We start from the raw sequence: 12,457 nt of genomic DNA on the forward strand, positions 1-12,457 counted from the left end.
AACTTCCTTGCCTATCAGGAAATTACAGTCTTAATTTGATAAAAGACAAGACCAACAGCAGAAGAGAAACTGAAATGTGTAAATGAGCTGCTAAATAGTACGGGTGAGGCGAAGGAGTGGGGCTGTTGAGTGTCTTTGATCTTCCCAGGAGAAGGGAAGAAGAGTTGCCACTGAGGGCCTCTGTGCGGATAGCAAGCATTAGTGACCGGCATCCCTGATGTCACACTCGAGTGTGATTCAGTGAAGCAACTGACAGCACAGAAATACACAAATTATAAAAGCTTTAAAATTTGGAAATGAGCTGGTAATTACTTTAACTAAATGGAGTATGAGATAGAACTGGAATATTTTAGCACTTACCAGATAGATTTGAACACGTTCCTTCAAAATTATGTTTTGGAACTCATTTGAGCTTCTTTGTTCCGGTTCTTAATGAAGGAGTTATTTTCATTTTTTAAAACGTTTGTTTTCATTGTTGTTGTGTCTGTCTTTGTCATAAAAGCAGTACATAACCCACTGCTGAAAAGTAGAAATCCACACTTAAATAGAGACAGAGAGGTGTTTACAGGTCAGGATCCTAAAAGATAACCATTTTTAACCCTTGCTCAAGTCCTCCGTCACTGCGTGGTAGGCTTCTGACCTCTCAAGGGCAGGGATAACAACACTTGCTGGCATTGAGGATTTAATTAAAGACAGTTCTGCATCAGGAACCAGCACTCGCTTTCAGTATATTTTTTGTTTGCTTTGTTTTTATTCTTGGGTTTTTTTGTTTGTTTGTTTGTTTGTTTTTAAGAAGTACTTCCCCTTGTCCTGTGCTGCTTTCTTGATGAAAAGTCCCAGTGGCTCGTCATTGGTGAACATTGGGGAGACTCTGTGAACTCTTCCGGTTGCCCTTTTCCTCACAGCGAGAAATAGATAGGAATTTGCCCAGCATTCTCACAAGCCTCCCTACTTCTTCCTTTCCTCCTTTTATTCTCTTCCTCTTTCCTTCTCTCCTTTCCTTTGCGGCTAGTGTCATGGTCTTCCCCAGTGTGTCCCGTTACTGATGTGGGGACAGATGTGGCAAGGAGCTGGCAGCCAGCGATGGACACAGCCCATATTTTTGGATGAGCCAGTGATAACTTTTGCTTCTGTTCCTTTGTATCTTTCCAGGCCAGTGGACTCTGGTCCGTGATGGGTCTCTGCTCAGTTTAGATAGAGGAGGTAGAGAGAGACTGAGATGTGAGTCTCTTCCTTCAGGCTGGTGGTCTTTAAATGCCACTGGAGTTTATGTACGAGTAGTAGTTAAGTAGGTTGTAGATTTAGGGTGGAGCTTGCATTATATATGTAGAAAGTACTGGCATTTTGAACAGTTTTGGGAAAACACAATTTATAAATCCAGGTTTGTCTGTTGGCTCTTTATTTTAGATCTGGGATCTGGCACAGATATTTTTTGCCACATGATGCCCTTCTACAGCTATGACATCCCTCATACGTGCGGACCTGATCCTAAAATATGCTGCCAGTTTGATTTTAAACGGCTTCCCGGAGGCAGATTTGGTTGTCCCTGGGGAGTCCCCCCAGAAACAATACATCTTGGAAATGTCCAAAAGAGGTATGAAAATATGCATTTCATTAAGACAGCATCTTGAACAAAGCAACAACTCTGCTGCTCTTTGCTAAAGGGTTCAGTAGCCAACATTATCCATGCTCAGGGTACTTATTCAACCAGATGTAAAGCAGCTTAAAAATGCCAGAGCTTTGACTGTGCCTTTTATGTGTTATAACTTAATGGAAAATGAACAACAGTTGATCAATATACAATGGAGAACCTATAACACTCTGTTATTACCCTCTCCTTTGCCCTCATTATAAAAGCCTTCTGCTGCTTTTGATTGATCTCACATACTTTCGTTGATAATAAAACTTCTGGCCTCTGTTGTATACTTTGGTAAGAAAAGCAACCCAACTACAAAAACAGGTTTATTGAAATGGAACACATAAAGAGTATAATTATCTGTTCTTTTAATACAATTTCAATAATAGTAGATGCTGCCCAGCTCTGATGAATACACTCTTTCGATCTTTCTGATATTTTTGACTTACAATTTTTAATTAGGAATATTTATACTTAAAGATATTTACTTAAATAAGAAAGGAATGAATCCTTTTTTTAGGAAGAAAATTACGCTCATGACGGAAGCATCTCATTACCTATACTTGTCATTTGTGTGCTTTTAAAGTTTAATTTCTTCACTTTAAAATTACTGGTGTATAATGCCTTTAAATAAAACATTGTGTTGCAATATAAACCACTCACCTCTGGCAGAAAAATGATACAGGCTTTTTATTTTTTTAGATCGATCGTGTTATTTATTGAACACATGAGGAGATTTTTGAGAGTGAGGGGGGAGCTACAAACAGTTAAACTAGGATGACAACCATAAATTCTGCAAACCGCAACATTCATTAACTGTTTTTAAGACCCTGGAATTTCTGGTTTCCGAAAACCTACTCTGCCTAGGTTCTTGTACATGTTGTCCTTAAAAAATTTTCAATAACATGATGGCAACACAAGTGTAGGAATATTTTTAAACTCATCATATTGTGTACACTAATTGTATAACAATAATTATGTGCAGTTTTTCTTTGGCCATTTGTAAGTTTGATGGTTTTGGGGAACTCCACACTCGTGCGAATTGCTAAGAAGAAGCCAGGCATCCTGCCTTCCACAGGAGGGTTAAATGGGCAAGGGTGAGGCAGGTCGGTAGTTACCAAGCATGGCTGCCCAAATCACCCAGGGAGCTTTCAGAAAAATCTCCAGCCCAACAAAATGAGAATAGGGTGCCAACATAACCATGCCCCCAGATGGTTGCAAAGCACAATGGTAAAGCCTTTTAAATAAAGTAAGATCTTTGCACTGTGCACTATCAAGTCTATTTATTTTAAAAATTGCTTTTTTAAAAACTGTGTGGAAGGAGAAGGTGAGATTGAGTCTCTGCCTTGAGTCAGTCCTTGTGGCCATAAAATATTCTGTTGAGGGCCCCTCACTCTGGCACACACAAAAGTATTTTAACATGGCAGCCTTCTTGAAGCCATAGATCGCTTCTAGCAAAATCTGACTTTTATGGTTATTTTGAAAAACTGTCCCAAGATTAGGGATTAACCTGGTTTCATTTTATTGGTTCCTACAGCAGGGAAGAAGAGTGAATAGCATGCTTTCTGGGCTTAGGTTAGTTAGGCGGAGGAGAATAATCCAGTATATATATATATATTTTTTTTTTTTTAAAGATTTTATTTATTTATTTGACAGAGACACAGTGAGAGAGGGAACACAAGCAGGGGAGTGGGAGGGGGAAGCAGGCTTCCCTCGGAGCAGGGAGCCCATGCGGGGCTCGATCCCAGGACCCTGGGACCATGACCTGAGCCGAAGGCAGATGCTTAATGACTGAGTCACCCAGGTGCCCCAATAATCCAGTATATTATGTGGCAAAAGGTATAGAGCTAGGCAGCATACGCTGTTCTGTAGCTCAGGGAGTCAGAGATAGGGAATTTCTTTGAAGGTAACCAGATGTTTTAACTGGGGACTCCCAGTGCACCAAAGACCTTGTGAGGCTCCTCTTTTTCTTTCTTGGGTGTTGCTGAGAGTACCTGTTTAAAGTGCATTATTGGGGGGGGGCTATTTTGCATAATTCTTTTGCTGTGTCCCATCTGACACTACAAAGATTGCTCCCCAGGAACATACCTTGTGCTCAGTCAGTTCCAGTGAATCTGCAGGTGATTTCCAGGCACCTGGGGACATAGAGGTGAAAGAGTCTATTTAATACTTATGTAGATTTTTTAAAAAACTTCTTATAATTCTTGAAATCTTTACTGGTTACTTCACATCCAGATATCACCGTCCTTTTTACTTTGTGATGAATGGAGAGCAAACATGGGCATTCCAGCTTAGTGGCACTTGATTTTTGATGCCCTAAAGAAAATGAAATTTAACTCTAATTTACAGGTGATAAAATTGGTACTGTTTAGTTCAGCAGGTTCCTCTACTTTGCAAATAAAGAAGTACCATTCTTTATCACGTTGAGTTTTTGTTCTCATACAATGTATTTTACATATGATGGTGATTTATGTGTCAAATGATACAGGATGTTCTTGGTTCTAGTTAAGTTGACATTTCTAACCTGGTAGGAGTGAAGAGCAGATTGCTGCTGCACATCTTCAAGTGTGATATTGGTCATTTCATTTGGCATTAGTTGTACCATGTATTTAGTGAATATCCACTCTCTACCAGGTAGTATAGATTGGTCTCTTGAATTCCGTGTTGACACCTCCTGAGCAGGAGCTTGGGAGTTAGGACAGATGCTGAATGGAAGAGTCACACTTAATGTTTGTGATTTCTTTCCTCTTATGTGTCATATGCATATACACACAAGATACGGTATATCTAGTAGTAGACCTTGGCATTCATTAATGATCACTTATACTTTTCTATGCTGGTTGCCTAGGGGAGTCTGATTGGATGCTCAGTCACAGTGTATCTTTCTCATATCTGTGATTTATATGTTTGGTTTTTTTCTCTTATTTTTCTCTTATTTATCTTTCTATTTGATTAATCTCATTAGACATGTATTCTTTAATTATAAGTAATAATCCAAGGTTATTTTTGGTAAGTGTGGAATATTAGTAAATTATTAGTAAAAATTAAGTACTCTACTGAATGCTAATCTCAGAAACCTATGCTATGTAAGAACATTATGGTTATATTTTACTCACCAAGTTATTGAATTTTGCTAATAATTTAATATTTGCAAGGCAGTTTCAGAGACTATCAGTATAAAAAGATCATGTGAGATTCTAAATTTAGTTAAATGTTTTTAATTCTATAAAATACTTCGTTACATTATTGATGTTCTTTGAGTTTCTTTCATAAGTTTTTATATTATGAATTGGAGCTTCTCGATAACCCTAAAAATGAAAATTGGAATACTGGGTAAAAAGCATATTAGTCATTTATCACTGATTTCTTAAGCTTGGCATTACAAACATAGAGAACTACTCTGAGTTCATCCGCTTATTTAATTTCATTTTTGTAAGCCATTCCTCTTAAATACTTTGTATTCCTAGACTTCCTCAAATGGTACCCCAGTTCAGCATTCAGCAGTTCAATCCCAAAGGTTTTCTGCAGAATACTAGAATATGAAATATAAAAACACATCAGCACCTTTAGTATTTAGCTGACCTTTGGACTCATGGGTTAGATTTGAGGGAGGTAGAAATCAGAAAAGCTAATTGATCTCCAAAGCTGTATCTGTTGATCAGCACTGAGAAGGACACTGACAGATACCCAGTTTATTGATGGCAGGTATTAAGTGAGTTGTTTTTCTTCCTTTTGAAGAGGAAATCAGGTTCTATAATTGGTTTCATGCAAACTATTAATTTTTTTATGTTTAATCAGGCAAGTTTAGATCATATTAGAGAAAGGGATCTTAAGTCAAAGCCAACTTCAAAGTTTATATATAGATAAGAAATCCTTATTGGCTTCTTGGACTAAATTATTTTAAAACACAGGCAACCTGGGATCCAGTGTCTATGGCCAGGCTTCAGGGAAGCCATTGATGTTCCCAGTAATTTTATGTCAAAGTTGGTATGTGACTTTATTTCTCTAAGGATAATCCATTGGAAAACTGTGGGGTTTTCTCTCTGGTAAGAATTTATGAATATATTTTTTAAAAGATTTATTTATCCATTTTAGAGAGAGAGAAAGAGCAGAGGGCAGGGGCAGAGGGAGAGGGGGAAAGAATCCCAAGCAGACTCAGAGATGAGCACAGGACCTGATGCGGGGCTTGATTTCATGACTTAGAGACCGTGACCTGAGCCAAAACCAAGAGTCTGGATGCTCAACCAGCTGCGCCACCCAGGCACCCCAAAATTTGTGAATATTTTAAGTGGATAATGAAAATTAGTATAGTAGTTTTAAAAAATCTGCCTTATAAATCATACTAACCTAGAATACAGGTAAAATATATAATTTCTTTTAACATAATACACTTTTTAATGAGTTGCCCCGTTGTCTTTTTCTTAATACTATTCTTATTTTCCCTTTTTCTTTTGTAGGGCTGAGATGCTTCTAGATCAGTACCGAAAGAAGTCAAAGCTCTTCCGTACTACAGTTGTCCTGGCCCCACTAGGAGATGATTTTCGCTACTGTGAACGCATAGAATGGGATCATCAGTATAAGAATTATCAGCTGCTTTTTGATTATATGAATTCTCATCCTGAGTATAATGTTAAGGTAATTTGAAAATATTTAATTATGATACTGTATTTGAAGTTGAGCCTTTATTATTAAATGAGGCTAAAACACAACACCCTTAGTTTCTTTGTCCCACATCCCAATATTTCCTAGAATATGTAGTTCTTATGTAAGAGTAGTTCTTAAAGAGGAAAATTATGTCGTACTATAGTTGCATTTCTGAAGTTGTCCCTTTCCCCCCATTCCTACAGCATTAAAGAGACGTTACTTTTATGTAGTTATAAACATGTACCTACTAAGTTGTGATCTTCAGTTTTCAGTGATGTCCTGTTTTTCTACCAGCATCAAAAGTTTGTTTCTCTGATGGCTGCATCCTTGTGATTTTAGTAATGTGACGGGCAATGCAGATGAACATGTCATGAATTTTGCAAATGAATGTCTTGTGTCCAGAGAATACACTAGCATCTTTCTTAGTTGAGAAGACTTCCAAAATTACTCATGTACCTGTAGTATTTCCTCTTTTTTTTTCCCTTTTGGAAAATTTTGAATGTACCCACCCAGGTGCCACCCTAAAGTTTTGAGAACAACTTAAGTACCCTTCCCCTGACCCCTGCCTCCCCATATCCATAGCTCAGCTACCACATTGATCAACTCGAGGTCACTCTCACTTCAGCTGTGCCTCACTGTCCTCTCTCACCCTCTCCCAGGGATTATTTTGGAGGAAATAGTAGTCATGTAGTTTCATCTGTAACCATTTCAGTATGTATCTAAATGATAAGGACTCTGTTTAAAAATACAATCATAATGCCACTATTACATCTAAAAAATTGACAATAATTCAATATTATCATATATCCAGATAGATTCAGATTTTCCTGATCACATACAGGCATTTTTTTTAAGCATATGTTTCATGAGTCAGGATTCAAACAAGAGTCCTATATTAGACCCTCTATGAGAAAATTACCCAACGTGTTTATTATATTCACATACTAACCTATGAGACAGTAGAATATTTGTGGAAGGGCGCTTGGGTGGCTCAGTTGGTTAAGCGACTGCCTTCAGCTTAGGTCATGATCCTGGAGTCCCGGGATCGAGTCCCACATCGGGCTCCCTGCTCAGCAGGGAGTGTGCTTCTCCCTCTGACCCTTTTCCCTCTCGTGCGCTCTATCTCTCATTCTCTCTCTCTCAAATAAATAAATAAAATCTTAAAAAAAAAATTGTGGAAATACTACAGAAAGGAAGAGATGTTACTGTTTAGGAAATTAGAAAGCTGATGATAGGCCACATTTTATGTAGGGAGAATTCAGGTTTATTAAGTAAATGTAAATAATATCAAATAGTTAAATAAACTTAAATAAAATGCCAAGTGTATTCAAGATACTTACAACTGAATTTCTACCAAATTATGAACTTTAGGGCTATGTTTAAATCATCTCTGTAGTCTCCTCAAAGATGAAGCTGATACACGAACATTTGCTTAGGGGATGGCATATGTAGATGGGTATTTTATCCCTAAGTACATCTTCCTAGTGAATGGTTTTGAGATCCACAAAAGGATCTCCCACTCATTCTAAAGAATTAAAGTACTGATTTTTGTATTTTACCTATTTCCTTCTTTGCCCAGGAGGGCAATTTGTAAAGTCACTTTAAAAATTGAAGTATCACATAGGAGACGTGCACAAACAGTTAAGTGTACAGAGAATTTTTCAAGTTTAGAAACCCCCATGTGACTGCCCTCTAGTCTAAGACAGATCAATTATGGCATCCCAAAAGAGTCCCTTAGACGTCCTTCAAATCATTGCCAAATCTTAAAAAAGTAACCTTATTTTCCCTTCTATCATCATGATTAGTGTTTTTTCTTTTGAAATGATACAAGAAGGAAATCTTAAGTATGTGTTATTTTGTGTCCGGCTTTCCTTGCTCCGCGTTATGTTTGTGAGATTCATCTGTGTTGTTGCCTGTAGCAGTATATATATATATATTTTTGAAGATTTTATTTATTTTGGAGGGGGGGAGTGTGAGCAGGGGGAGGGGCAGAGGGAGAGGAGAGAGAGACTCTCAAGCAGACTCTGTACTGAGTGCGGAGCCCAGTGTGAAGCTCATTCTCATGATGAACCAAAATCAGGAGTTGGATGCTTAACCAACTGAGCCACCCAGGTGCCCCACAGTATATTCATTTTTAATACTGTATATTATCTTTAGTATTCATTTGACAAATATGTCACGATTTGTCCATTGTATTATTAATAGACATTTAGGTTGTTTCCAGTTTTTGTCTATTACAAATAAAGCCATTTTGAATATTTTGTGCATGTTTTTATATATATGTATGTGAATTTATGTGGGTATAAAATGGGATAGAAATTTTTGGTCATTGGGTATGCACATGTTCAACTTCAGTAGATATTGCCAAATGGTATCCCAAAATAGATGCACTAGTCGTTGCATTGTATGACAATTTCGGTTGCTGTATTCCTTACTCAGATTTTTTATTGTTAGGATTTTTTTTCATTTTTATTTTTTTATGATCGATATGATGGTTTTATTTTATATTTCCCTGATAGTTAATGAGTTGAACCTCTTTTCATAAGTTTATTGCCATTTAGGTGTCCTCTTTTGTGAAGTGACTATTTAAATCTTTTGATGACTTTTCCTTAAATTGGATTGTCTGTTTTTTTGTACCATTTATAACTCTTTTATATATTTTGGTTTGAGTCTTTCTTCAGATAAAAGTTATGCAAATATTGTCTCCCACTATGTGAGCCTGTTTTTTAATTTCTTTCTTAATGCTGTCTTTTGATAAACAGAAATTCTTAGTTTTAATTAAATCTAATATAACAGTATTTTCCTTTCCATGTCATGTTCTGCTTAAGAAATTTTTGTTTATACCGCATAGTCATGAAAATATGCTTCCTATGAAGCTGTCCTCCAGAAGCTTTATTGTTTTACCTTCAATATTTAGGTCTGTAATCTGTTTGGAATTGATTTTTTTGTGAATTGTATGAAGATAGGGATCAAGGTGCATTTTTGCCCATATGGATATCTACCACCCTTTATTGAAAAGACCAGTTTGCCCACTTTACTACAGCATCATCTTTTTCATTAATTTTTAGTGAAGCTATTTGTGTGCCTCTTGTATAGACTCTATTCAATTTTGTCTATTTAATCTCAGACTGTCTTAATTACTGTAGTTTTAGAATGGATCTTAATTTCTGATAGCCTAAGTCTTCTAATTTTGTTTTCTTTCTCAAGATTGCATTGGTTTTCTTTATAGTTCTGTATAGGTTTAGGATCAATTTTTAAATTTCTACCAAAAAAAAGTTGGAATTTTGATTGGGATTGCATTGAACCTATAGATCAGTTTGAGTACAGTTAACTTCTTTACAAATATTAGGCCATCCATGAATGTGGTATATTCCATGTATAAAAATACGGTTGACTTTTGCATTCTAACCTTGTACCCAGTAACCTTCATGCATTTCCTTTCTTTCTGGAATTTTTGTCACTCAAGTGTTGGCTGCTTTGATTGTCCTTAGATCCTTCAAGCAAAAGCTTTTTTTCTCTCTGTGGTTTATCTAGTTATATCTGTTCTCCGTAGGATGTTTGAAGTTATTTTGTCCAAGCCAGAAGCTTCAATTTATTATTTTCTTTTAATGAAAGGAAAAACACAAGTAAGCAATTGAATTTAGATGGCTAAAAAATTGACATTGTACCAACCAAGCCAGTTAGTTTCCCATTGGTCATCACTTATTTAACAATGTATGTATTTTTTCTCATATGTTGCTCTGATAGAGGAGTTTGATTATGTTTAAGGTTATGTTAAAGATATAATTTGTTGTCTTTTGAAGTAAAAAACATTTACTTTTTTTTTGGTTATTTGGAATATGTACTTTGAGCTACCAAAAGACTGTAGAAAAATTTACTCTTAAATAATTTCTTTTGAAACTACTCTAGCGTAGATACAGGATTATTTATCAGTCCTTTGAGATTTGAAGTAAGTTTGTGAGAATGCACACCAGGCTGCTTACTTAAACTTTGCCTGGGGAAATTACCAAGAAGGAAATATTTTCATCTTGGCTAATACCAAAAATTAGTTACAATATTCTAAAAGGGTATACTTTATTGTTAATATTAGCTCTGTAGCATGCCACAGTTCCCTAAAATCTGAAACTGAAGGGAATTTTTGTTATCTCATAGAAATCCCTTTTTATATAGATGAGAAAGTGAGTCAGAAATTTAGATTGTTGAATATTTTGGTACTTCTATCAGTATACTTCCCTGAGCTTATCTGTACTATTGGGCCTGAAGTTAATGCTGTATTTCTTTGCATTTGTGACCCTCGTGGTTATACACACACACTTATATTCTGCTGCTTAGAATGTGTTAAGTGAGTGATAAATAACACTTAATTTTTAAGTACTTACTATTTGCTATTAACTTTTTCTTTTAGAGAGAGAGAGAGCTTGCACTTTGGGGCGGGGGATGGGGATGGGGAAAGGGAGAGAGAGAATCTTAAGCAGGCTCCATGCCCAGCACAGAGCCAATTGTGGGGCTCAATCTTATGACCCTGGATCATGACCTGAGTGAGCTGAAATCAAGAGTCAGATGCTTAACCAACTGGGCCATCCAGGCACCCCTGCTATTAACTTTTTAAAGTGCTTCACTTTAGTTAACTTATTTATTCTATTTAATTCTCTGAACATTTTCTGGTAGGTACTATAATTATCCCCATTATAGATGAGGAAACCAAGGCACAAATATATTAATTTGCCCAAGATACATTGTATTTGGTGAAGCCAAAATAAGACTAGGTAATATTGTTGAAAATTGCTTTTCTGTGATGTAAACATAAGGATTTAGAAATAATTATTTATTTTGCTGTTACAAAATTTATTGTGTCACAGGTACATGATGATAACTTCTATTTGTCTTACATATCATGTTTCCAGCTGAAATTTTGCTTTTGCAATAGAAAAATGATAGCTAAAACTTAGACCATTATTTCCCAGTTGTGTTTCTAAGCATTTTACTTAGAACCCTATTAACTGTAACACAGACACAGAGACAATATATAAATATGCTCAAAACCACATTGTTAGGTAAATGGTAGAGATGGAATTCAAACCAATGCTTTCTGGATCCAGGTTCTGTGCTGTTCTTAACCACTCTTCTAGAGTGCTGCTCACTGTTTTTAACTACTTTTTTTTTTTTTTAAAGATTTTTTTTATTTGACAGAGACACAGCTAGAGAGGGAACACAAGCAGGGGGAGTGGGAGAGGGGGAAGCAGGCTTCCAGCCAAGCGGGGCTCGAACCTAGGACCCTGGGATCATGACCTGAGCCGAAGGCAGATGCTTAATGACTGAGCCACCCAGGTGCCCCTGTTTTTAACTACTCTTAATTCTTTTTCTGCCACATAGAATCAAAGTAGCTTTTAGTATCTGTGTGTGTGTGTCTGTGTGTGTGGTAGGAAACAACAAAAATAGCATCTTAATATTCAAAGAAATACATTCCCTGTTAAATTCTCTGTTTATCTCTAAAAACACTGCCTTTTAATACCTGTTTACATGGTGTGGTATAATACTTCTTTTTTCCTTTGATTTATGGAATAGCTTGGGCTCATAAAAATGGATTTATGTTCTGGTAATTTAAATCATTAGTCAAAAGACCTTTTCGTTTGAGCAGTCAACCTTGCAGTTCTTGTTACTCTTTGTGTTTTACTTCTATTCAATGTTACCTGCTGGTAGAGAAAGTCCATTTTTTTAATGACCTGCTGTTCTTAAAGTCTCCCTTATGAGAGCTCAAGCAAGGGGGATGGGGAGGCAAGGGGAGTGTATGTGCATATGACATATGAAAATACTTAATGGTTAACCAAACTGTATGTGTTTTATTTTTGCTGCTTCCTCCCATCTTTTATTCATCTCTGAATTATTCTATTCCCTGACCCTTGCACACTTTGAAATTCTGGAGATTGGTAAGGCATTTTCAGATCCACAGATTTGTATATCTAAGTAGTTCTTCTAACCCCTTAGGTGTGTAAGTTTTATTTTAGTTTAATTTGGGACCTGATGCAAGTGAAAGAGCTACTATATATTTTTCCCCCTGCTTTTGAGTTTTGTAAAATCTGAGCTAGAATTTCATCTTAACTGGAAAGCACATCTTAAATATTTACTATTAACTTTTCCTTTCAGTCCTAGAAGTAATTTTAAGGTAGAGATGAATAA

The 12,457-nt window shown here is 36.3% G+C and overlaps 1 protein-coding gene across 6 annotated transcripts in view; it reads left to right on the forward strand.

Annotated features, from left to right (window-relative positions):
- MAN2A1 (mannosidase alpha class 2A member 1) overlaps positions 1–12,457 on the forward strand; it is a 168,143-nt gene that overhangs the window by 72,585 nt on the left and 83,101 nt on the right. For all 6 annotated transcript variants that reach the window (XM_027604650.2, XM_027604653.2, XM_035727548.1 and 3 more), the window contains 2 exons: positions 1,408–1,594; positions 6,094–6,271. In XM_027604650.2, the coding sequence (XP_027460451.1) occupies positions 1,408–1,594; positions 6,094–6,271 (365 nt within the window). The remainder of the gene's footprint in view (positions 1–1,407; positions 1,595–6,093; positions 6,272–12,457) is intronic.

Source organism: Zalophus californianus, chromosome 5, assembly GCF_009762305.2.
Source record: "Zalophus californianus isolate mZalCal1 chromosome 5, mZalCal1.pri.v2, whole genome shotgun sequence".
Taxonomy (NCBI): domain Eukaryota; kingdom Metazoa; phylum Chordata; class Mammalia; order Carnivora; family Otariidae; genus Zalophus; species Zalophus californianus.